Source organism: Babesia microti, chromosome III, assembly GCF_000691945.2.
Source record: "Babesia microti strain RI chromosome III, complete genome".
Taxonomy (NCBI): domain Eukaryota; phylum Apicomplexa; class Aconoidasida; order Piroplasmida; family Babesiidae; genus Babesia; species Babesia microti.
The window spans coordinates 1,277,857-1,303,041 of record NC_027207.2 but is presented as its reverse complement, the minus strand read 5'-3'; the positions used below and the strand labels follow the sequence as shown (position 1 = coordinate 1,303,041).

Here is a 25,185-nt window from a genome sequence, read left to right as displayed (position 1 = left end):
GCCCAATAGTAATCTAGCAATTATCACTTAACTACTTAAATACATATACTTTGCCCCAAAAGGCCGTGGAAATAGCCGTGGAGAAATTTTTAAGATGGGTGTAAATGATGGCGATGATAAACTTGTGTTTGAAACATCCGAGGAATGTTCGGTTATAGAATCATTTGATGCTATGGGTCTCAAGGAGGAAATTCTTAGAGGAGTTTTTGCCTATGGATTTGATAGACCCTCTGCTGTACAACAAAGAGCTATTAAACCTATCCTTTCTGGCCGGGATATAATAATTCAATCACAAAGTGGTACAGGGAAGACCTGTGTTTTTTGTATCGGAGCTCTAGAAGCTGCAGATCCTACGCTGAGAGAGACACAAGTGTTGTTATTATCACCAACAAGAGAACTGGCGGAACAATCACAAAAAGTTTGTTTGGCCCTAGGTGATTATTTGAATGTGCAAATTCACTGTTGTATTGGTGGAAAAAAGTTATCGGATGATATTAAAGCTTGTGAATCAGGAGTACAAATTATTTCTGGTACCCCTGGTCGTGTTTCGCACATGATTAACCAAAGACATCTTAACACTAGGCACATTAAGCAGCTAATACTCGACGAAGCTGATGAGATGTTAAATAGAGGATTTAAGGAACAAGTATATTCTATATACCGTTATTTGCCGCCTAGTACGCAAGTGGTAGTAGTTTCTGCTACACTTCCCCATGAAATCCTAGAAATGACCTCAAAATTTATGAACAATCCCCTCCGCGTGTTAGTTAAACGTGATGAATTGACCCTGGAAGGGATTAAACAATTCTTCGTATCCATTGAGAAAGAGCAGTGGAAATATGACACGCTATGCGATTTATACGAGTCATTAATTATCACCCAAGCTGTTGTGTTTTGCAACACCAAGGCCAAAGTAGATTGGCTGGCTAAGCGTATGGAAGATAACAATTTTACAGTGAGAACTAGTGTGATTTAGGTCTCAAAAATGCATGGAGATATGACCCAAAAGGAAAGGGACGAGATCATGATCCAGTTTCGTAAAGGAGAAACTCGAGTATTGATATCAACCGACCTTTGGGGTCGAGGTTTGGATGTTCAACAGGTTTCACTGGTTGTAAACTATGATTTGCCCAATAGTAGAGAAAGTTATATTCACCGCATAGGAAGGTCAGGTCGATTTGGGCGAAAGGGAGTTGCCATTAATTTTGTAAAAGTAAGCCGATCTGTATGACTTAGGATGATGACATTAGGATTTTGAGGGATATTGAACAATATTATTCAACGCAGATAGACGAAATGCCCATGAATATTTCTGAACTACTTTAATTCAGTCACTTAATTTTTAATCGCTTCCAAAGCACATAAAAATATATTCACGTTTGATTATTTTCCATTTAGTTATTTAAAGCCAATACTAGCTATCTTAGTGTAAAATTTTAGCGAATTACGTTAGTAAGACATATACACAACGGCTTATACTTCAACATGCATACTATAGGGATATGTTATTGTACATAGGGTGATCATAACAGATACCTTGTGCTGTTGGTCACCATATGTACCATGAAATTGTATGTGAATGATGTATTTGATTGTGTAAGTGTGTAACAGTGTGAGTTTGAGGTGTAATGCATATTGATTTGGAAAATAAGCAATGGAGTAGCAGGAGGTTTAGTGAGGATGATATTTGTAATTTTTTGAAAAGTTACAAGCTTCTAGACATTGCAAAATATTTCTACAATTCATCTTCTATCATTTCTCCGAATGACTACAGGTCACTCAAAGATATATACACCTCATACTACAGTAACTCCGTTAGTAACGGTGGGATTAGGACTTACAACGATGATTTCTTGGATTATATAAATGCTACATCAGCCAAATTATATGATTTTGGTACAACAAATGTTGTTAATTTTTCATTGTCTGAATACGCAGTAATGAACAGTTTTAATGGAGTAAAAATGTCTGACTATACGCGCTACGAATGTAGTATGTTAAATGATCTGGTTTTGGTGGATAATCTGTATTGGAGTGATGATTCTGATGAAGAAAATGTTGATTTATCGCCCAATTCAAGTGAAAGTTTGGATATTAGTATGGCAAAGATAGGATATAACGCAGTAATACAATGTGTACAGGATAAACAATCCACCGCGCATTTAAAACAATTGATCATGCGACAGGATTTGGTAGCTAGACTTGAAAGTAGATTGAGAGTAAATATCTACAACAATTCTGGCTTGATATATAACGTTTTGTTTATGGATTCCATCGGTTTAATCCGATTACTCAATAGTTACTGTTGCTGTATAAACAAAAAGTTGATTAGGGCCCATGTAACAATCGTGGATGGTATAATGATAGATAATGTTTTTGATGTAAATGATAGTTACATTGTATGTTTTCTAGATACTATTTCACTAAACACTTCAGAACCAAGTAAATTAATTGCGATAATAGATATCATTGTAAGTGAATGCGGCATTGGCAAAAATAATTATAACATTTATCATATGATAATTGGTGATGAATGTAACTTATCGTATTTTACTCACGGTGGAACTTCTGAATTTGATATTCTATCTGTAGTAAACAGAAACAAGGTCATATGTATCCCATTTATCACAAATGGTGAAATCAAGAAGTGGCTTGAACAGTGGCTAAATTTGAAACTACATCCAATTGCAAATTTGAACTCAGAATTGATGAATGTGTTGGATAGAATCATCAGGTCACTAGGCACAACAATGGATAAATACTTGATCTGCATCCTACCTGTATCACTAAGTGATATAACTTTGTTTGATGAAAGATTTTCTTTGAATTTGGCATCAAGTGACACAAGTATGCATAAAGCGATTGATTTGCTAAGCTCCGCGATTGGAGACACGAATGTCAAACATATATTGGAATCAATTGCCTACAGGGATGCCAAAATTTTATACTATAACCTAATTGGTACTGAGAAGATACATAATCATGTGCCAGTTGACAATGAGCTATTTAATTTGTTAGATCAAGAAATTTCCAAACAAAATTTAACTAATAATATCTTGGGTTACTGTGGAACCCACTAATTTTTTTACAATTACAAAAGGTCATCAAGTCTGCCCTTTGTTAACTTTGTCTAACAAATGTAATGGGTATAGGACATTTGTCTTGTTAGTGCCGATTATTCGCCCATCGATGATCATTTCGTTAAGGATAAAATGAACCTTTTCCAAATTAAACATTATATCCAGTTCACATACACTTTTAAAATATTTGTCAAAAATCTCTACAATGTTATGAATGAACTCGTATAGGCCCAATTCATTGGAATCCTCTGTTGAACCTACTATTAGATACAAACTAGCGTATCTGCGATAAATTATCTTGTGTTCTCGCAAATAAAAGAAGGAGCACTGATCATCTGATCTTTTTAGACATATGCGAATTAGTTCATATTCCAATGTTACCCTATCTTTGAGAGGTATTTTAATGTAGTACTGACTCATTCGGGTGTGCCCCTGCTTGTTGATCATCAAAATAAACTCTATCATCTTAAAGTTATATATTCCAAACTCATCATTATGTATATTGCCCTACCATCTATGTTATACCCTACGCATTAACTTGTGTTGTGCAATGGCACAAGGCTGTTGTTGAATCCAGTCCAATGTCAACAGATATGTCTGTCGGCACTAGATTCTTAAGTGACATTGGGTCTTTGTTGGATACACATGTTTATGGTCTGCCCAAATGGATAAGCAGACGCAAGCAACAAAAGTTGCTGCGGCTGTCCAACGATGTATATAGCGTTTACGAATCATCTAAAGATTTAAAACAAACTAACGCATTTTTAAAGGTAGTTAAGATACTCTTAAGTAATTTGGAAAGGAAGATATATTCCCCTAATGCCGCATATTATCTAATAAAAACATTCCACTTTTTACACATATACATTAAACACCTACCCAGACTGGCAGTGCAATTGATAACAGAGGGAAAGGTGTTATTTTTTACCAAATTAGTTTCCCAATTGAATGTGTTTTTGGCGCAATTTACATGTGATTCTGAAGTCAATCCGTTTCTATTTCTGGATAAATTCGGCGAAAGTTCCAAATATTCGCCACTTAGTGATTGTGGAATAATCGCTTGTATCATCTGTGAATATTTGAAATTGTGTAACACTATAATCAAAGAATTATTATATTGTAAATTAGGCAGCGATGTCTCTTTTGCCCAATCTGACAACAAAATTTATACGAAATTTGTAAACGCCTTTGCAAGAGTTGCGCATTTAAAATTCTTAATATCATCTTATAATTTAAGTGAATTTTACCATGATAAAGAACATCCGCAAACAAAAGTTGTGTACAAAAATGAAATGTATTGTAAATGTGTAATAAAGATAACATCAACAACTTTATTTCCCCCTCCTCCCGCGTATGAACTCAGAATTATGTTGCTAGAATTTTTAGATTGTGCAATTAAACTTGCAGGGTGGGATAGCACTTTGAAGAATAAATGTGTTTGTATTATAAAAACTCCAGTGTGTAAGGTTAATAATGGGCAAATCAAGATGTGTAACAAAGATGCAATACAAACTAGGGTCAACTTGAACTTTAAAAGTAACTTAACCCAACTAATTATATTGGTCATTTCGCTAATTGATGCAGATGCACTTACAATTAATTGCAATTCACTGCGGTATTTTTATGGTCAATACTACCTATCACTACCCTCTACGATCAGTGAACAAGATGGTACTGTCAGTACCTTATCTTTGGGATCTAGGTTAAGCATTGACCCAAAATTAGCAGCACTTGTCGTATATAGAATTCAATCAATCGCATTAGACATACTATCGCAGTTAGGCCAAATACCTATACATTTTATTAGGTAATTAACAACTGATTTAGTAACAAATTGTGTGATAGACTTATAAATCTGACATGGTATTATGCTGTTTCTTTTACAAAGCAAATCAATTTTCCAGAATCAAATATTGAGTTCAACAGTTGTTGCGGTGGAGCTGATGATGGATTAAAATGTACATATATCGATAGATACGATATTGTATCTTCAATGAAATTGATTGCCCAATCTCTGGATGATCTTACGATAAATAACCCTCACGCAACCAAACCTAACTTGATTCATCTGGATTTGATTGCAACTAAGATAGATAATAAATGTGCTTCACTACAGGATCGTGTTGAATTTTCAGTCGATAAGGGCTATTGGATTATAAATAACAATATATGTAATAATTACATATCCCCACATATCCATGTAAAAAGTGGCACAGAAATTACATACACAAATCAGCATGTTGCGACTTGCAAATGCAATATATTCTGCTTGTACAATAAGCACATCTATAACGATATTTCATGGATATGTAGTAATAGAATATCAATGCCTTGTAAACACAGAAAAAAATTGATAGTTAAGGCATTGGAGATTATATTACAAAGTAAGAGAAATGGTGGAAAGAATACGGTAAACTGAATTTCATTTAGCAATTATTTAGTGGCTTTAATATCACAAGACAAATAACTAATCGCAGTAGACACTTACTAAAATCACTGATAAGCACCCACAATGGGTTGGATGTGAATGTAGATTCAACACCGGATGATCAGGCACTAATTATTTACTCAAAGGCTCTAGCACAAGTACTATAGTCGCGAATTGACTAATTTAACGATTTTATTAATTGTGATAATTAACTGGTATGTGGTGATTTTGAGTAGATAAACTAATATACAGTCGGTAGGGCTATTGGTGTTGGTAATCTTCCATACCCGGGCCGTAAGCGCTCATATGATCCATCGGTCCTTCGGCTATAGATTGCATTTGGTAGTAAGTCGAGTCAGATCCATAACCCTGATTGCATTCCTTGGAATCTGGCATGAAATCCGCATTCACATCACGGCTATGTAAAGCCGGTGACCACTTCTCCAACAGAGGCTCAAAAGACATTGACCAAACAGTACCACTTATAATTGATACTAGCAATAATACGCTAAATAGTGAACCGAATCCAGTGAAAACCATCAATAATTCGGCCAATCCGGATAAACCAAAGAGAATCATATTAATCCAAGCATATTCTTCGTGTGTACCTTCATCATGATAAGCTTCCAAATAGAAAAAGGAGGCTCCATACATGATCAAGCTGAAACTGTTGATGAAACTGCCGAATTGAAAAAAAATCCAATCCGCCTTCGTCTGTTGATACTTGGTCCACCATTTCATGCTCATGTAGTAATAGGCGTAAATGTACTGTACCATTCTTAGCACTGATGAGATGAAATCCAGTGTAACAGCCGCTGATAATATTTTGGACCCCGCCCTAAACCCTCTGACGAGCCTAAATATAAATTAATGCATACTTGCTATTATCCGCTACGAATACCTGAAATAGGGCTATATATAACGTACCAGTGATGTAAATTCCCATCAAAGTGGATACAGTGAGGTGGAATGATTGACTAAGCTTGACATTTTCTGAGGCTGCATATAGGTCGAAAATGAAGATACCGCTGCCTCCAAACGCCCAATAGAAAACGAACATGAGGGATAGTGATATGACCTGGAGTATAAATCCAGTGCGTAGGAATTTTGATGAGAAAAACCCAATGAAAGGAGAGTGTATCTCGCCCCTAGGTGAGCACGAGTCATTTTCAATTATATATTGTGGGTCAATGTGTGCATTGAAGCCGTCCATTTCCACTTCCTGTTGGTAGGAATAGCCTGAATCCTGATGGCCAAAATTTTGAACGTCATATGTATCCATTTTACCTAGATATTATGTGTGTACACAGATGTTTAATAAATGTGCTACTGTGTAAAAGATTCAGTGCGGAAATTCAGCTTACCTAAATTTATGGATACATAACAAAAATTAGTTAGACAGATGTGCTGCGGTTGCAAGTAGTGTAACTTTTGAATAGTCACTCAGTAAATGTTAAGCAAATACGCCTTGGCTACTACAACCTGATGTCACACAATATCAATAGGTGGGATCGTAATTGCACTTAGGTGCCACGAGCTATCACCAACATAACAAATGGGCCGGAAACAATATTGCATCTAACTATCACATAAAATGCGTTTTAACTCGTCTTTTAATTTATTTATTAATTTTTCTCTCTGTCATTGAAGTTAGTCTGTGGTATTCATCATGTATATTTATTACTAGCTATTAGAATAATTGAAACTGTGGTTACTGGGTTAGTTTGGGGTTGGTAAATGATTGAAAATTAACATAAATTAGAAATATAATGACAACGATTTATAGTGTCGATTAGTGTCTAGTCATGTGATGTACATATCATTCATCATCACCCTGGTTATCGCTTTCCCATTTTTTCGACAAATCCCCTGTTACATTGTCAATAATAATGCATATGGACTTAAAATTTTGGCGCTTGGTTCACACAATGATTTTAAACACAGATTTAGGTCTGAACTACTGCAGGATCTGTATGGTAGGGATATTTTGGACAAGTTGACTGATGAAAATGGCATTGACAATTTGTTACTAAGTTATGATAGAAAGGAATCTCCCTTATCTGTATATATAGGTATTGATATAACTAGCTCAAAGGCTCACATTGGTACATTATTTCAACTTGTTACATTGAGAAAATTTTTTACCATTGGATTGGATGTTGTTATTTTAATGGGTGGTGGTACGACAATTGTAGGTGATCCCTCATTCACAGTATCTGCTCGATCCAGTCTTCATACATTATGTGACAATTTATCACAAAAAACAAATACAAAATTTAGTTATATAACTCAATCGCATGTACCCTCATTTGATCATATACTAAACGCTAGGAGAGATGATCTAATTAGTACTATTGGACACATAATGACAAGGCCGCTCATGTGCAATAATAAAATCATAACTCCGCAACTTGAACTGTTTACACCATATAATCCGGATGAATTTCCAAAAGTTTGGATTGTAGACAATGCTAGCATTCATAAAAACATATCTTTGAGTGAATACCTGGAATTAGTGGGTAACAATTTCCAACTAAACCGTATGCTGAGTAGAGACTGTATAATTAAGAGATTGGGTAAGAGTGAAGAGGACGCTAACAAAACCGGGATGAACTTTTCAGAACTAGCCTATATGACCCTCCAAGCACTAGATTTTGTCCATTTGTCCCAAACATACAATGTTAGGATACAAATTGGAGGCTCTGATCAGTGGGGTAATATTGTTTCGGGCGTAGATCTAGCAAGTAAGTATTAACAATATTTAGAATCACTTAATGTCTCTGATTTGTATGGTATAACTACAAAACTCCTGTTGGACACTTCTAAGAACAAACTTAGCAAGTCTAATAGTTGTTTTGAAACACAATCACTAAATAAAAGTGATAGTACAATATGGCTATCGCCTACCACTTGTGCTCTCAATGTCTGGCAATTTTTCAGAAATACGCAAGATGAGAATGTATCCACATTTATTAAATATTTTACGGACATCCCTATAAATGAAATCAATGAATTAGTTGCCACAGATATTAATTATGCAAAGGGCAAACTGAGTGACGAAGTGACATTACTCATGTACGGCTATGATGCTGTTAATCTGATCAATAAATTCTGGGCATTCAACAAGGATAGATCAAATGTAATGATAAACATTGATCAATTAACCAAACTTGATGCGGATTCTGCGAGTTTTATCGAATTCCTTAAGTATGTCCCATCGCAAAAAGTATCCAAATCAACAATTGTTATGGTTAGTGGGTTGTGACTCAGGGCCTGAGCATTGTTGCGGCGCTAAAGATGCTTGGCATTTGTGACTCAAATTCTGCTGCCAGAAATTTGATAAAACAAGGCATATGTTATATAAACAATGAATTGTGCCAATTGAATAGTGTGATCGACGAAAGTCACATTAAAAATGTCCCATACAATGTTGGTGGTAAATCTTATGTATTTATTCGGATTGGTAAGAAGCAGCTATATGTATTAGAAGTGGAAAGTAATTGATTTAATTAGTTTTTTAATTCACTATAATAATCACGTGATACCGTACTTTCATCTTCATAATGATCTGAATGCTTACTATTTCCAATATTATGACCATCATTTATTATTATTGATAAGATGGAATTAGTTGGTACATGGGTTTTGTGATACTTTAATATTTTCCTAAATTTATTTTCCCTTACATATTGATCTCATCAGCCACATTCGAATATTCGTTTATGTCTTTTAGAATCTCAGAAATAATATTATTTTTCTTCTCTATGCTAAATTATGGTATGTTTACTCGTATATTATGATCCTACTAAGTCTATAGATATCTGCCCCGCCAAAAAATATGATGATTTCGGGGATTTGTATTCCATTTACATTGTTTGTAAATGAGCGGAAATCGTCGCTTGAAATTGCTATTATAGGCGGTAGATTCGTTATAATTGGAGATATATATACTTTATCATGGTTGATTCCATAGGATGGATTGTTGTCAAATGTTATCTTAATTAATGTCTGATTACACGTGCAGAATAAATAGGTACTTTGGAGAATCCATGGGATATACAATAAGTGTTTGTTTCAGGAAATTCAATTGACAAAATGCAATTACAGTACGAATACAGTTTGCTGAATTATTCATATATGTTACCTTTTGTTATTTAGTGCAAAATAATATATAAATAAGAGGCTATGTAAGAATGCAATTATGATTCCAAATTGTATTGTAAATTCCAGCACGGCTAGATTTTTAAGTAATTACCCAAAAATACGTTAGAAATCCATTTTATTCCAAATAAATTGAATTGGAAAGAAACAACTAATAGCGTTTCTACTAATAGACATATTAATAAAATGATGTTATCTTTATCTTTATTATATGGCCATGATACTAGATAAGAATTGGCTAACCGATTATTCTTGTCATCATTAAACAAAATAATGTAGTGATGAGTACTAATCCGAAATTTTGAATGAAAGAGTTAGTTTTATTAATGATTATCCCAAACAATATACCCAATATACACCTTATTGTGAATAACTCAAAAAATATGTGTGGAACTCTAGTCCCATTGAAAATGGGTTTAAATTCTCCATTAGACAAAGGGCCCTAAGTAAATATGCGAGTTACATGTAACTGGGTAGATTTGGTTATCAATTTAAATTTACTTAAATCTATATCTTGCATGTATATTTCCTTTGTAAATTTCCAATCTAATAAAATATCAATCCAACCGCATTGTATTAATCCAAAAGATCTATATAATGATGAATAGTGTAACAATTTATTTATTTTAACGCATATTGGAATATTTTCATTCAACTCTTCCGAGATATTCGATTTGGCATCAACAGTATCATTTAGATCATAATATTTTGGTGAAAGAAAGTTTAAATCCATTTTTTCTGCATCATCAAAATTGTTCCATGGGGGTTTATTGTTTTGGTGTTCCAAAACATAATTTTTATTTTTCAATTTTTCAAAATCAAAGATTTCAGTCAATCCGCAAAAATCTTGATAGTGACAGTCAAATATTTCTGAACTGTATATTAAATTAATTACCTTGAATTATATTCGGTGTATAATTGATTACAGAATCTATCGGACCAGTATCCATTATTAGACAGGTGATCACCTCCGCAGTTATCATTCCAACGCCATATCAAGTAACCATGTTTTACGGCGTTGTAACATTTATTGAAGTATTGATAGAAATTGTATATTAAATCAATCAATAGAATTAATGTGGTACAGAGGAGTGGAATGTTTGTTTCAAAAATAACCCATTTAATGATATTGCTAATTGAATGTATTTTTAGCCTCGATAACATGAGATCATTGTTATTAAATACTTCTTTTATTAACAAATTATCTACATGTATTACTTCTCCATGTATAGCATTCTAAATTATAAATAACTTGCATGTAGTATAGTGTAGCATGCTCCAAATAATGGAAATGATATGAATGTCTTTAAAGGCCAATCCAGATTACCTATGGATACACTATTGTAATCCATAAATATATAATTAGATGAATTTATCCCATTATAAAAAATATTAATGCGTGAACATATAAATCTAATTAATATAAATAATAATTTATAGTGTGTATAGCTCCATATCAAATTCTTAGTTAATAAAATATCTTACTGCGCAAGATGTGAATGACCAAGGATCATTTGAATCTATTTTTAGAAAAAATGAATAGATATTATACATAATAGATGATATGTTGCGATTAATATTCTAATTTGACATAAAAATTACCTTATTTTGATCGAGACACCTAATGGCAATATATGTAATAATTATGTTAAATATATATGGAAAATAATTGATACCATTATAATTGCGGGATAATATAATTTGCAGTAATGATGGCATCAGCGATGAAAACATAAATGTTAAAATAAACAATAAAACGATAATTTTGTTATAGAAAGGTAAGTATTTAAATTGAATATATTTTTCATTGGTATTATTAAAAAAAAACTTATAGACACGTTTTTCTCGACCATTCAATATTTCCAGTTGTATATCACTTTTTTTATATATTTTTACAGTTGTAGTGTTGTAAAATATGTATCTTTTATCCTAAATTATAGTATTTACCAACCTGCGACTTTATTGCATATAGGTAGGTTGGTTTGGTTTGCATGACAAATGAAACAGGATCCACAGTTCCATAACAATTGTACATATGTATATCATCACTTTCCGTTAACTTAAATGTTTTTTCACTTACCAGACATGGCGATCCAGTGGCCAATGGAATTATTGATTTAGGAGATGTTATATTTTCATTTGTCGAGTATATAAAATGAAAATAATATGATTCAGGCACTCCGATAGTTTTATTTTTAACATTTACACAAGATATCTAGTATGAGTGCGAATTTACTTTGATTATCGTTTGAAATTTATCGTTAGGAATATTCACAGTGAGGCTTTGCTGTTCAATATCATTGATAAATACATTATATTTGCATTTAGCCGTTATTTTAACTAGATTGTGACATGCTTACTGTGATCATTTATCATCGGATTTATTAGAATTTTGTAGCGATAGATTGTAGGTGAAAATGGAGGTTCCATTTTAAAAGAAACGTTTTTATTATCAAATATTGAAACATTGTCAACCTCAATGACATTCTTGAATTTATCATTAAATATGTGGATGTAATATTCATTCAATGATTTTCCAACGCTATTTTCAACAGTAATCTTCAATTTTATACTGTATAATCACATAATTTACCTTGATAAATCGTTTATGTCTAGTAGCCAAAAATTAGGAAATGTGGGTTTTATATGCATTTTATTCATAATTAAGCTAATATTGCACGATTTAAGGTTCAATTCTGGCACCAAATCAAGCATAAAGTTGGTTGATTTCCCCAGATAGTCAAAATGGATTTTATTAGAAATTTCATTATCATTTAACAACTTGCGATTACTTGCAAGTTTATTGGTGTCCAACTTTTTTGAAGCATAAGAAATGTAAATGAAAGTTTCTAGTTTATGGATATGCTTTTCTAAAACGATTTTATATTCCCTAATATTGCTTGAAAAATCTATTTTCTCTCCTTGAATCCATATACCCTCCACCAAACACGAAGTATTCGTGAAATCACTATTTCCCAAAGAACCACATATATAAGATATTAATAACGTAAAACAAAGAATAATGTACATGTTAATCTATACGCAATTAACGATTTATCTACACTCTGCGACTTTATTGAGATCTATTTAAGTCTGTCTCGTTTCGAGATTCCTACTACCACAGATAGGGAAGGTGTAACAACTGTGTGTAAAATTAATTATTCCTTAGCAATATTTAGATCAAAAATATGTTTGTCAGAGCCTTTGCTATACGAATCGCTAAACAAAAATTGCAAAGTGTCACAGTTATAAGGTTCCACTTTTCCCTCAGTAATGGATAGGCACTAAATGACTAAATGACTCACTGCTGATAATGCATGCCTGAATAAAGCTATAACCTTTGACATTTGATGGGCTCTTTTCCCAATTTCCATAGTAGTATTTACTGGACTGTAAGCCACGAGTTTTAAGGCGCCATTTTGGTTTGAAGTGGGAATGGGGATAATCTCTCCATTTGGGCCAATTCCAAATTTCTTGTAGTTGTGTAACATACCATAGTATTTCCACAAACACAGAATTGCGAATCCATCAGAGTAACTCTCATTTATTTTGCATGATTCCCCAAAATTCAAATAGAATGCGAAACACTAAGTCACAAATTAGTTTACCATGTGGAACAGTAGGAATGATCCAATTCCACCGAGAGCCGTATCGTTCAAGTCAAAATTTCTGATTAAATGCTTGTTAATTTTAATAAGCGGTTCTACTGATGGAAAAATTTCGATCCAATTATTAATAACCTTTGTACTTTTAAGTGATGCGCCTGGGTTTGCGTTTACATCGATTTTGGTGCCCGATACTGCGTCAGTATACCTGATAATTGGAATTCTAGCACTTAAAATAACAAAAACCTCTCGATTATGTGCAATTGGTCTTATATGTTTAATTAGACTTTTCAGTATATCCACAGGAGATCCATCTGCTCCTTTAATTGTCAAATCGACATCCCCGTGCGGCAATCTTAGCGACGATGAGTAAGAGCCAAATACAAAGATTTTCGCATTGTGTAATACTTTATAAACAACATCCTCAAAACGTTTGATGGCGGATTCTATCATTGGTTTCTCCTCCTCGGCAACCTTTTGTACATGACGTAGCCAGCGTTGCAGATTTTCATCCAGTATCTTACTGACTTTATACACGTTGGATAGATCTGAAAATGAGTTTATTATGAATTCAGACGGATAAATAACACTAAAGTCAGCACCGGGTGAAGTTGGTTCAGAAATAGCGCCATTACTAGGTACTTTATCATCAGCATTCTCAGACTCATTAATGCTATCTGGAGACGATTTAATCGGGTTATGTACATGAGTTATATATTTGTTATAATTTTTCTTATTTTTACCGCCTTTATTTGGTCGATTAGTGTTTTTATTATTTGTTACTAGCTTGCTAGGGCAATTTACATTGTCTGTAGATTTAGGATAGGGATTTTTGCCATTACCACCCAGTTTCATTAACGCAGAAAATGATTTATCATCCTTAGACTTTGATGATAAATCATTACTGGTTGTATGATTATTACTTTTTACATTTTTAAGCAATTTCTTCGGTTTATACTTAATTTTGGGACCATTCTTCTGTTTTTTTGTGGAATAATAATTTTTAGCCGATGAAATGTCTCTATGAACTTTCTTTAACACTTCATTTTCACTAAATTTATTTACTTTAACTGTATCATTGGAATCTGAAGCCATATTTCCTTTAACCAGTGACCTTTGTGTTTCATATGGGTCACTTTTATATATCAATTCGGACAATATACTTCAGATTTTTGGAATTGACCTTTGCACTTAAAAAAATGATATCCTTCCGTATCGTGGTTAAACATGCGCTATCATATTGTTGTCTTCTAATGGTTGTAGTGTTACATAGTAATTGTGATGGATATATTCCAGGGTATACTACCAATATCTTCAGAATTGACTCAGAATGGCACCCTTAATCTACCCAAAGATGATATTAGGCATCATCTCATAGAATTATGGCAGTTACTATTAAAACAAGGTGCTACGGCTATTAATACAGATGAGTTAAACAACAGTTTACTCACTAATATAAACTATAGAAAATCTGTAGTTGAACAAATAAGAACTATTTTGAAGAACAATGAGAATAAAGAAGGAGATATTAGCAGCAAATCTCATGCAAACTTCATATTATCCTTCAAGATAATATCAGTATACTTGATAAACAACCTAACCCATTGTTCCGATGCTTTCACGACTATGGCCGGAAATATAGATACGATTAATTGCATAATTGACATCTTATTATCTCTGGTACCTGATTCTTTAGACCTGGTGATCTTCATAGACATTCTAACTGAATTGGCTAAAGTAAACTTCTGTGGCATTTAGGTATCAACAATAGCTTCCATCGCTAAAATTGTCAATCACGTATATTGTCAACTCAAAACCGTGAAAAAACATTATATTGACATGGAGACTATATGTACAAATAAAAGGAGGATGCAAACTGCTGGTGCAAAGTTGATATTCTTTGTAAAATCAATCGAAAACCGCATGATACATACGGAATTTCTTTCACATCCACAATTATCATTTCAGTACATAATACAATTATTTAGACTAAGATGTATACTAATTGAATGCTTGCCAATGTCCCATTTGGGGATATCAAATAAACACGGTCTAAGTCAAATACAAACAACATTTATTACTACAGAACCAGATGCCCTTAAGTAAAGTTATTAATTTATGTAGATTTTTAGAAGAATTTGTACAACGGCAACCCTGCGAAACAATGGAAAATTACACGGATGAGATCACTAGTGATTATAAGTACAAATTGTGCAACTTTGAACCAATACTCAAATTGCCCAATTACAAAATATATACTAGCTACAAGTTTACATTATCTTTCTCTCACCTCTCACACAATGTATGCATGCGTTCATTCAGATGGAAGCCGAAGATGAGAGCTATTTTAGTGAATTACTAGATTCGTACCAATGTCTACTAAACTTCTATCGCACATTAAACCCCAATTCCAAGTAAGAAACTCAGTAATTTAAGGGTCAAAGGACCACTTTTTGCATGGTACAAAGATGGAATTGATAGAGGAAATGGGATTATATTCTCTATGGTTTGCAACGATGTCGATTTCTGGAAACAATTTATCGTCGAAAGTTTTATGGCCCTAATGGACCTTTACCGCGTGACAAAGCCATTAAATCCAAATGAGGAGTATTTGTGCCTGTTTAATCGTGCATCTCACGTCGTTTTCCAGCCTGATAAGGAATCTATTTATGCTAAAAAACCTACAAAGATTCGGGCTATTATCAATGAGATACAGAAGGTGTTGGTTAAATTCTCTACTAAAATTAGTGGGTTTACGAAATTTTTGACCACTCTATTGGCCACGGAAGCTCAATGGGTAGGTACTCTTCATACAATTTCCATTAAAAACTTGTGACGTAGGTTTATTGGAAGAGGAATGGTTGTGCAGATTTGCTCACAGATATAACCCCTAGCCCTTATGTTGAAGATACGATCATGGATCCCATTGACGAATCAATTGACACTATTGGCAATGACAGAGATACCTGGATTAATTGGCTTAAAGATTGCATGGAAAATAAAGAGGAGTGTGGAGTGAAGAGAGCGGCAGTGCAAAAGGGCAATGAGATAGGATGTCTAAGTCGCAAGTTTACCTATGAGACATCGCTTAGAGTAGACCCAATCAACCTTGACAGACAGGCCGATGAATGGGGATTAGATGTACCACCAAATGAATTAACAGTAAGACTATACTAGCATTAACCATTTTCACACATGTTATTAATATTTGATACAATTACATGTAATAATAAACATTCAACCACACATGAGCTGTGACTGGTAGATTAGTGATTAACAAGCCGATATTATATAAATTACTCAACTAGGACACATTGGAAACCAAGCTGAATGCCAAGCTGAGTCAATATAGGAAAAAAATGCAAATCGATCTGGACCCAGAGAACCAAGTGGAAACACCTAGTTCCGAAGACAATGTCTTCAGATTCCGCCTTGGCAAATTATTCACAATGCACTACATGGATAAGTTTGTTAATTCAACATTTAAGCTACCAATAGGGAACACTTGTAGCAATATGGAATATATCATGTCATCACTCGATCAAATTATTAATTAATATTAGCCTCAGGGTTGTGAATTTATCGCATAATTTTTATTAGATATTCATTTCAAATGATATGTGTGTAAACAGTTGTGTGCTGTGTAAACATGTAGTCAAGGTATAAGAGATGTATAGAGTAACTTGCTGTGGGGCACAAGCATAATAATCAAATACTGATTGATATCTAAAAAGACCAAAGAGAGCTAGTGACGAGCTTTGCCATGACTGAAAACATTCCACAGTTTAAGTTGCTGTTGGTGGGTGACGGCGGCGTCGGTAAGACCACCTTGGTGAAGCGTCACTTGACGGGAGAATTCGAAAAGAAATATATTCGTATGTAACCTTTGATTTAGCTACTCTTGGTGTAGAAGTACACCCTTTGAAATTTCGCACCAACTTCGGCGTCATCCAGTTCAATGCCTGGGATACCGCTGGACAAGAGAAGTATGGTGGCCTTCGCGACGGTTATTAGTATGATACTCACTTATTCAGTATTAAAGGAGAGTGTGCCATTATTATGTTTGATGTCACATCTAGAATAACATATAAGAATGTTCCTAATTGGCATAGAGATATTGTCCGAGTCTGTGACAACATACCCATGGTCCTCTGTGGCAACAAGGCTGATGTCAAGGAGAGGCAAGTTAAAGCCGCACACATACAATTTCACAGGAAGAGAAATCTACAGTACTATGACCTTTCTGCCCGTTCAAACTTCAATTTTGAACGGCCTTTCCTTTGGTTGGCACGACGATTGACTAACCAGCCGCAGTTGGTTTTCGTGGGAGACTGTGCTAAGGCGCCTGAAATTCAAATAGATCCGGCTTTGGTTGCACAATCTGAGAGAGAACTAGCCGCCGCAGCCAGCTGTGCCATCGATGATGACGATGATCTCAACTAATATACTATGTTCCCGTGCTATTATTACAATTTTAGTGAAATCTACTAGTGTATTAAAAATATCAATTATATTTGGCATATAAATAGTATTAACCTACACTAATATGTTCAAATTCAAATATAGAATTGCCGTTTTCTGATCGTTATGGCTAACTTATTTAAATATAATTACTAAAAATTTATTAATCACAGTATCGTATTTATTATAAGATCAGTTGGCTATAAATTATGAGGTGATTTTACTTATTAAAAATTCAAAATGACTTGATATTATTATAAAATTGTGTTTATACTCATTAATTTGGTTGAATCAGTGTTATATTAATTATTAAAGTGATTATTAATATTTGATTATTTACTACAATTATCTTCTTGTCAATTATGCATATATTATGCAAATGAGTACAAATTATTTTGATAATTAAATAACAACAAATCAAATATCCAAATTTAATTATTCATTATAAAATCAATTCGATTCTCAAATATAAGTCTGAGGTTTATATTCCAACAACTTTTACAAATCAATCAACCTATTATCAATATTAAATGGACAATTAACATCTTTCAAATAGCCTATATAATTTATCCAACGATGCCAATTCAATTACAAAATCTCTAGAACTAAATAATACTCTGGCTTCATTGGAGCTAAAGTGTTTATTGGATCTCTTTAACCCATTGTAAAAAATGTGTTCTAGGTATTCACTTGTAATGGATCCTTCTGGTACCATGCTCATAGATTCTGACATTATCTTGGCTATGGCACTCGTTTTTACATTGGCATTCATACGTCGGATGGCTAATATTTCTGTAATACACTTTGCGAGTATTGGTATATCTGGGTAGTGGCTAGATTATTGAGTGCCTACTTGTCTATTATACAGGGGAAATTAGCAAGGTATGCGACTCCGTCAATTACTTCAATACCAATTCCAAAATTATCAAGTGAAATCATGTATTCAGGATCGACTACGATTTTATCAAGACTAGAAATTTCATCATGGTAGCTTGTTAACTCTGAAATTTCCAATTTAGGTTCAAATGCAACTCGTCTATATCGCCCACGATTCGACGCTAGGTAATCGTAAATATATCGCCTAACAAGTTCCTGGATGTCAACAAGTATTAGTTTCTTGTGATACTGCAATAAGATCCATTTTTCATCCACCGGTCCTACGAATACAGATTTTTTAATCAAATGCATCACATCTAATTTGTCAGAAATTTCAGTTGTCTCGCTGGTATTTTCAATGCAAAATTGGCTATATTAAGTTGTTTACACCTTTGATGGCAGATATCCTGCGTTTGGCACTTGAAAACATCTAATGATGAACTGGCGTTTTGTTTTATAAATTGTTTCATATGGCTGTTACTGCTTGTAAATTGGGTGGTCTGTAGTGGTAAAAATGTTTTAATGGATGATTGGTGAAAATCAGTTCTGGAGCGAGTGGGTTCAACTTTGGTGTCATTACTGCATAGTTTTCCAGATTTTGCATGATTTATTACCGAATTATCAACTATATATACTGAATTTTCAAGCACCTCCCGAAATACTTCAGCAATATGCGATTCGATTTCTTCTTGGCAGATGAAAGAGACCAGTTTTTTGGTGGGATGTATATTTACATCCACTTTTTGCAGAGGGATTTTTATTGACAAGTATACAAATTTCAAGTGCCCTGGGCCCACAATATTCAAATAAATGTTATCAATCATGGTACTACATTAGAATCATCATACCGCAAATTTGGCAAGTCAACTAAGCGGTTATTGACAAAAGTGATTGTAATATTACATCCAGAATAGGCAGAGCCGCTAATCAATCCAATGCACTGATATATAACGTCTTTATTCAATGAACTGTTAAATGAAATTAAATGTTTAGTGTTTTTATCACCATATACCTGTTTAATCACATTCAAATGGGCGTTCTGGTTATCAGTGTTAAAATTACAGTTGACCATATCGCTCAAATCCATTTCCACCAGCGTTTTAATGGACAAAAGTCGGGATGTATTGCTTTTTGGTGTTAATCTATACATTGAAAACGAAATATTAGTGAATTGAATGGCATAGTGTTGAACCAACTCCAGACATTTCAAATAGTGCAAGCTACCCTGTTTCATTAAGGTTTTAAGTCTAACTTGGTTGTTATAAAATAGGTTTTCATACTCTACTATGGTACCTACATCACAATCAACTTCTTCTATGCCTACGTCAATAGTTAAACCTACTGGTCTGTTCGCCATTTAGGTACTTAACCCTTAAACCTTTTGGGCTAGTGACCTTCTTTGAAGTAATTGTGACCAATGCAGATTGTGAAAGAGCTGCTAGTCCTTCACCTCTGAAACCGAAGGTTGATATACCGATGAGAGAGCCAGGATTCTTGGAACTGGTGTAGCGTTTGCAAGCAAGCAGCAAATCTTCCTTACACATCCCAAAGCCATTGTCAGAAATCCTTAGATACTCAAATCCGCTGTGAGAAATTTGAATATTTATCACAGTACTGTGTGCGTCTATTGAGTTTTCTAGCAGTTCCTTTAGTGCACCAGCTGGGTTTAGTATCACTTCCCCCGCAGCGATCTTTTCAACCACATCGCGTGGCAGTGGTTTAATGCAATTTCCATCACTTTCACCACCAAAATACATTATTTATATTTGCGATATACGCGAGGCACTACATATATTGTCTTTATTGTATTGACACCCTACAATCATTGTCTAACATAGATTTTTGTAAAAATATGGATAACTATCGCACAAATTTTGAAGTAAACATTCAGTTTATATAGAAAATAAAATCTTCTGGCATGAGTCGTATGCTTGAATATATTAACAATTCCAATTCGGTAATTAGGGATGTGTCCAACCAGCAACCCAATTCACTAAACCATGCCGCTACTCCTTATGAACAAACATGCGTCCTGTCTAATGCCAAGAGCACGAACAGTTACTTGGATACAAATGAATGTGTTAAAATTCCCGATCTGATACTATCAGATCCTACTAACTTACTGCTTGGCTTGCAGATCCCTGTGAGAAACCCCCTGGACATTTATAGACTTCCTACCACAAATTTTGATCAAAAAAATTCAAAGTCTAGATTTCTGGCTGCCATGACTGCCAACCTTAACACCCTGAGTGATGACATAAACTATGATACTAGTAAAACAAATTTGGTTTCATTAGCCAAGGAATATGCATCATTTGTTGACATGGATAACATAACTAAATCGGCTAACATCAATCCTTTAATCGCCAGCACTTTACCAGTCATAACCCACGCTGTAACGGATGAAAATTTCGATCCCAGAAGTTACTATATGAACTTGTTTGAACCGGCTACAATAAATCCAGATCCAGATGTAGACCAGTTGTTACTGAATCTAGTATCAAAAGGTAATCTCCCACTTATGCAGACAGCGAAAGTGAATGCAAGTTAATACCTCAACACAACGCGGAAACTAAAGAAAAATCCAAACTCATAAATATCAAGGGATCCACCATAAAACCAAAAATTTTGGTTAAGGATTTAGGAGTTAAAAACTCTAGGCCCGTGGTGTACGGTTTGTCTTGTGAGCATGCATCGTTGCCATCCACTCCCACAAATATCGCATCTGGGACACAAACGGAAATGTTGTTCAAAACCTACGTAGATCAGCGCAGTAAAAACAGTTTAAACAATATGGACAAATCACCCATATCGCCAGATGGTATTATAAGTGATAGAATAAATAGTTTCAGTGGCGGCAAAGTAAAAATTGGTTACAGGGACACATTTGATTTGACATCACTCCAAACATGATGGAAATGTGCTCCAAAGTTAACAATTCCAATTGTATTGGTAAATATTCAAAAATTTGAAAGTATGCTTGTCCTACAAATTAATCATAACGCAAATGTGTAGTTACAGTGTACGGGCATACCCTATGATAACCGCACTATAGACGATTAATTATATACTAGACTTGTTACACTCGACATGCGTTTAATGTACATGTAGTGTTATTGTAACTTATAAAATAATATGTAGATAAATATAATGAGTTGTGATGATTAAATTCTTCTTAATGATCAGCAGGCGAGGGAAGGTGAGACTGGCAAAATGGTTCACGCCCATCTCACACCCGGAAAAAGTCAAAACTATAAAGCAAATAACATCTCTAGTACTAAATCGTAATCCATACCAATGTAACTTCATACAATGGGAAGATTACAAACTGATATACAAAAGGTTACCATCAGCTTATTTAGATATGCTAGCTTATTTTTCATCTCCTGCGCGGAGCAAGATGATAATGAGTTACTAGTTCTAGAAATTATGCATCACTATGTAGAAATTTTAGATCGATACTTTGGCAATGTTTGCGAATTGGATATCATTTATAATTATCAAAAGGTGTTCCACATTACTGACTTAGGCTTACTATATGATCGATGAGATACTTATTGGTGGAGACATTCACGAAAGTAGCAAAAAAACTGTGCTGCGGATAATAGCTGCACAAGATGCAATGATGGAGGAGAGTAAGGGAAAGAGCGCAATTTCCCCAGTGAAATAAGCATTTTGACACAACTAGACCCCTAACTATATTGGGATATTGAGGAAAATTTGCTGTCACTTTTTTCCGAGCGGACCCTTAACATTGATCAAATTGAAACACTAATTATTGGTAGAACACAAAAGTATGTTTTCAATATAACTAAATGTACAAACACCACACAATTGTATCACACATATATTTATACTTGTATTGTATTTCATGACAATAATAAGCATGAAAAAACAATATGCTATGACTATTAGTGTTGTATTACACTCAAAAAATATTTAATCGATAATACATCGTTACTTCGTAATAAACATATCACACACACTCAGTTTGTAGAGTCGTGTACAGTGGCATACTTGACAACACTTTCAACCAGCTTGTTTAGGCGGTCAAGCATAATCCTTGGATCATCAACTATCCCAGCTGCAATACAAGCATTGTCATACACTTGTTTTGCAACAATTTCTGCAACTGGACGATTGAAGTCTATCAACTTGTGCAGTTGTGTTATTATGATATGTTTGCTGTTCAACTCAATTGAACAGGGCAAGTCATTCAAGCCTACATGATTATATTGTATCATATCTAACGGATTATTTATATGTAAAAATATTCAACCAATCATTATCACATAAAATAAAATGACATACTGTTATTGCCCTCGGTGGAACCCTTCATGGTCGCCTTCATCACCTTCCTCAGAGCAGATGATAAGAAACCTGTGGCTACCGCTGGTGAATCTACTAGGCGATCCGAAAACTTAACAGATGATACCTTAGGTATTACCTCCTAAAATGGTCTGACAGTTACCTTGAAGAATGATACAACTTTGTCTTGTTCTTCGCCAGAAAGTGTTTTCAAGTCGTCAGTGGTGTCCAACTGCTCTAGATTGGGTTCAAAATCATCCTCAGGCGAATCAATAGAGACAATTTTCTTGTCTTTATATTTTTGTATGTTCATGGCGACGAATTCATCAATTTCATCATACATCAACAACACATTGCGTTCTCTTCTATTGAAAATTTCCATATAGGGGGATGCCATAGCGGTGGCGCGGTTGGATGCGCAAAATACGTATATATTTTGCTGTCCCTCCTTCATAGTCTGTATATATTGATCAAGTGACACTAATTCGTTTTCACTTCCCAATGAGGATTCAAAGCGAAGTAGTGCCTCAAGGGATTCCTTGTAAGGCCCATTGGTATGTGCCTGATCTAGCAAGCCCTCTTTGATGTAATAAGAGTATTTGTTGTAAAACTTATTGTACTTATCAACATCTCTTTTTGCTTCATCATGCAGGAATTTTAACACTCTGAGTACGATTGTCTTTCCAAGTTTGCCAATAAGCAGCGAATTTTGCATCTCCTCTCGGGACACGTTTAGGGGCATATCATCACAATCTATCACTCCTTTTATAAAGAATAGCCACTTGGGGATGATACTATCAGCTGATTTTTTAATTAGCACGCGTCTAAATATTAATGTATCGGGTTACTTGGAGTAAAGAGAGACGCCTACATCGTTATTGCCAGCTTGAAACATTCGGTTTGGGGCGTCTTCTGGAATATAAAACAGGGACTAAATGAATTTGAAAATTAGAACGATCTTAAAATATTTTTAAAAAAACATTTAGGATATTTTCCTACCTTAATGGACAGTGGTGCATCCGTTTTGTAGTAGAACTTATAAAATGGTTCTCCCCAACTTGTATTACTTAGATGTCTAAAGAAAGCCGTATGTTCTTCATCGCTCGCATCATTTTGCAACCATAAAGCCTTTTGCGAAGTGACTTCTACTTCTTTCCCTTCCTTTTCTATGTACAGAGGGAAACTGATGAAACTTGAGAATTTTTCGCAAACCGTTTTTATTTTGTTAAAATCGCAAAAATCGACACAGTCATCTCGTAAGTGGCAAACAATCTTTGTTCCTCGTGGAGATTCATTGATTTCGCTATATTATGACAAATTTGACATCAATTAAGAATGATATTTAACTACATACGAGATAATAGACATAGTAAAAAACATACCTTATTGTAAATTCACCCATGCCATCTGAAACCCAATGAACACCGGGCAATCCATTGTAATTGCGAGTAAAAACCTCCACTTTATTCGATACCACAAATGAGGAGTAGAACCCTACACCAAATTGTCCAATTATGGCATTCCCCTTGTCGTCATTACTCAATCCTTGTTGTTCAATAAAGGCAAGAGATCCAGATTTGGCTATCGTTCCTAGGTTTTCAATTACATCATCTTTGGTCATTCCAATACCCGTATCCTACGTAATAAGCTTAGATATAATATATAACGTATTAACAATGTATAATAAGTTATTTAAATTATAATATATATTAACCTGTATGGTAAAAGTTTTAGCATCTTTATCCACTTTTACAACAATTTTAAGCGGCATTTCGGGGTCCAATTTAGAGTTAACCAATTCTTGTTGAATTGCTTCAAGGAATCTCAACTTCTCCAAAGCGTCGGAAGCGTTACTAATTAGTTCCCTAACAAAAATTTCTTTGTCCTTATACAGCGAATGAGCAACAATTTGCAGTAACTTCTTAGTCTCAGCTTTAAATTCCATTTTCTGCATTATTGAGTTATTACTTGAGATTCCGCAGACATATATCTCCTAGAAAACTTAAATATATAATTGTTTAACGAAGTCACATATCTTAAATGATTGCATTTTATATTTAAACGCCTCATTGCATTTTGCGCAGCTATTTTTGTTAGCATTTTGAACTAATGACGATTTAGAGTATGCTAATACTGTGGGGGGCCAGCCTATATTTGATGATTTCTTACCGGAAATAAATTGACAGTGCCGGAAGTAAAAGCTTGGAAATTGTGTGTAATACTTGGAACAATGTAACCTCATTTAAACGGACACCTTTTGAAAACA

The 25,185-nt window shown here is 34.3% G+C and overlaps 14 protein-coding genes across 14 annotated transcripts; 8 read left to right on the top strand and 6 right to left on the bottom strand.

Annotated features, from left to right (window-relative positions):
- BMR1_03g03695 (EIF4A3, FAL1, ATP-dependent RNA helicase) lies at nucleotides 95–1,326 on the top strand (the record flags this gene model as incomplete). Its single annotated transcript, XM_012793896.1, has 3 exons — nucleotides 95–955; nucleotides 977–1,213; nucleotides 1,237–1,326. The coding sequence occupies 3 exons, from the start codon at nucleotides 95–97 to the stop codon at nucleotides 1,324–1,326; spliced, it is 1,188 nt and encodes a 395-aa protein (XP_012649350.1).
- Nucleotides 1,629–3,080, top strand: BMR1_03g03690 (hypothetical protein; the record flags this gene model as incomplete). The annotated part of the gene is made up of 1 exon (XM_012793895.1): nucleotides 1,629–3,080. The coding sequence occupies one exon, from the start codon at nucleotides 1,629–1,631 to the stop codon at nucleotides 3,078–3,080; it is 1,452 nt and encodes a 483-aa protein (XP_012649349.1).
- A 24-nt stretch (nucleotides 3,081–3,104) lies between these two features.
- Nucleotides 3,105–3,545, bottom strand: BMR1_03g03685 (AP-4 complex subunit sigma-1; the record flags this gene model as incomplete). Its single annotated transcript, XM_012793894.1, has 1 exon — nucleotides 3,105–3,545. The coding sequence occupies one exon, from the start codon at nucleotides 3,543–3,545 to the stop codon at nucleotides 3,105–3,107; it is 441 nt and encodes a 146-aa protein (XP_012649348.1).
- Nucleotides 3,546–3,661: 116 nt separating this feature from the next.
- BMR1_03g03680 (hypothetical protein) lies at nucleotides 3,662–5,675 on the top strand (the record flags this gene model as incomplete). The annotated part of the gene is made up of 3 exons (XM_012793893.2): nucleotides 3,662–4,887; nucleotides 4,908–5,490; nucleotides 5,511–5,675. 3 exons carry the CDS (start codon nucleotides 3,662–3,664, stop codon nucleotides 5,673–5,675), a joined length of 1,974 nt encoding a protein of 657 aa, XP_012649347.2.
- A 94-nt stretch (nucleotides 5,676–5,769) lies between these two features.
- BMR1_03g03675 (glideosome associated protein with multiple membrane spans 2 (GAPM2)) lies at nucleotides 5,770–6,790 on the bottom strand (the record flags this gene model as incomplete). The annotated part of the gene is made up of 2 exons (XM_012793892.1): nucleotides 5,770–6,364; nucleotides 6,387–6,790. 2 exons carry the CDS (start codon nucleotides 6,788–6,790, stop codon nucleotides 5,770–5,772), a joined length of 999 nt encoding a protein of 332 aa, XP_012649346.1.
- On the top strand, nucleotides 7,319–9,012 carry BMR1_03g03670 (tyrosyl-tRNA synthetase; the record flags this gene model as incomplete). Its single annotated transcript, XM_012793891.1, has 3 exons — nucleotides 7,319–8,252; nucleotides 8,274–8,758; nucleotides 8,779–9,012. 3 exons carry the CDS (start codon nucleotides 7,319–7,321, stop codon nucleotides 9,010–9,012), a joined length of 1,653 nt encoding a protein of 550 aa, XP_012649345.1.
- A 5-nt stretch (nucleotides 9,013–9,017) lies between these two features.
- On the bottom strand, nucleotides 9,018–12,699 carry BMR1_03g03656 (hypothetical protein; the record flags this gene model as incomplete). Its single annotated transcript, XM_021482184.1, has 17 exons — nucleotides 9,018–9,174; nucleotides 9,195–9,275; nucleotides 9,296–9,504; nucleotides 9,525–9,630; nucleotides 9,653–9,743; nucleotides 9,764–9,892; nucleotides 9,913–10,111; nucleotides 10,133–10,544; nucleotides 10,565–10,905; nucleotides 10,926–11,132; nucleotides 11,155–11,250; nucleotides 11,272–11,598; nucleotides 11,621–11,728; nucleotides 11,750–11,884; nucleotides 11,906–12,009; nucleotides 12,030–12,241; nucleotides 12,263–12,699. The coding sequence occupies 17 exons, from the start codon at nucleotides 12,697–12,699 to the stop codon at nucleotides 9,018–9,020; spliced, it is 3,351 nt and encodes a 1,116-aa protein (XP_021338732.1).
- Nucleotides 12,700–12,827: 128 nt separating this feature from the next.
- BMR1_03g03655 (Non-canonical poly(A) RNA polymerase PAPD5) lies at nucleotides 12,828–14,369 on the bottom strand (the record flags this gene model as incomplete). Its single annotated transcript, XM_012793888.1, has 3 exons — nucleotides 12,828–12,953; nucleotides 12,975–13,256; nucleotides 13,278–14,369. 3 exons carry the CDS (start codon nucleotides 14,367–14,369, stop codon nucleotides 12,828–12,830), a joined length of 1,500 nt encoding a protein of 499 aa, XP_012649342.1.
- On the top strand, nucleotides 14,556–16,831 carry BMR1_03g03650 (THO complex subunit 1 transcription elongation factor; the record flags this gene model as incomplete). The annotated part of the gene is made up of 9 exons (XM_021482183.1): nucleotides 14,556–14,679; nucleotides 14,701–15,011; nucleotides 15,033–15,241; nucleotides 15,263–15,376; nucleotides 15,399–15,576; nucleotides 15,597–15,688; nucleotides 15,711–16,071; nucleotides 16,116–16,436; nucleotides 16,583–16,831. The coding sequence occupies 9 exons, from the start codon at nucleotides 14,556–14,558 to the stop codon at nucleotides 16,829–16,831; spliced, it is 1,959 nt and encodes a 652-aa protein (XP_021338731.1).
- Nucleotides 17,038–17,717, top strand: BMR1_03g03645 (RAN, GTP-binding nuclear protein Ran; the record flags this gene model as incomplete). Its single annotated transcript, XM_012793886.1, has 3 exons — nucleotides 17,038–17,149; nucleotides 17,170–17,287; nucleotides 17,309–17,717. 3 exons carry the CDS (start codon nucleotides 17,038–17,040, stop codon nucleotides 17,715–17,717), a joined length of 639 nt encoding a protein of 212 aa, XP_012649340.1.
- Nucleotides 17,718–18,273: 556 nt separating this feature from the next.
- BMR1_03g03640 (DNA mismatch repair protein MLH1) lies at nucleotides 18,274–20,368 on the bottom strand (the record flags this gene model as incomplete). Its single annotated transcript, XM_021482182.1, has 5 exons — nucleotides 18,274–18,568; nucleotides 18,589–18,981; nucleotides 19,002–19,439; nucleotides 19,460–19,931; nucleotides 19,954–20,368. The coding sequence occupies 5 exons, from the start codon at nucleotides 20,366–20,368 to the stop codon at nucleotides 18,274–18,276; spliced, it is 2,013 nt and encodes a 670-aa protein (XP_021338730.1).
- Nucleotides 20,369–20,463: 95 nt separating this feature from the next.
- BMR1_03g03635 (hypothetical protein) lies at nucleotides 20,464–21,524 on the top strand (the record flags this gene model as incomplete). Its single annotated transcript, XM_012793884.1, has 3 exons — nucleotides 20,464–20,490; nucleotides 20,512–21,118; nucleotides 21,139–21,524. The coding sequence occupies 3 exons, from the start codon at nucleotides 20,464–20,466 to the stop codon at nucleotides 21,522–21,524; spliced, it is 1,020 nt and encodes a 339-aa protein (XP_012649338.1).
- On the top strand, nucleotides 21,772–22,281 carry BMR1_03g03630 (Clathrin adaptor complex small chain; the record flags this gene model as incomplete). Its single annotated transcript, XM_012793883.1, has 3 exons — nucleotides 21,772–21,953; nucleotides 21,974–22,118; nucleotides 22,141–22,281. 3 exons carry the CDS (start codon nucleotides 21,772–21,774, stop codon nucleotides 22,279–22,281), a joined length of 468 nt encoding a protein of 155 aa, XP_012649337.1.
- A 316-nt stretch (nucleotides 22,282–22,597) lies between these two features.
- BMR1_03g03625 (TNF receptor-associated protein 1) lies at nucleotides 22,598–25,019 on the bottom strand (the record flags this gene model as incomplete). The annotated part of the gene is made up of 8 exons (XM_021482181.1): nucleotides 22,598–22,833; nucleotides 22,923–23,061; nucleotides 23,083–23,743; nucleotides 23,768–23,850; nucleotides 23,919–24,222; nucleotides 24,302–24,555; nucleotides 24,634–24,867; nucleotides 24,888–25,019. The coding sequence occupies 8 exons, from the start codon at nucleotides 25,017–25,019 to the stop codon at nucleotides 22,598–22,600; spliced, it is 2,043 nt and encodes a 680-aa protein (XP_021338729.1).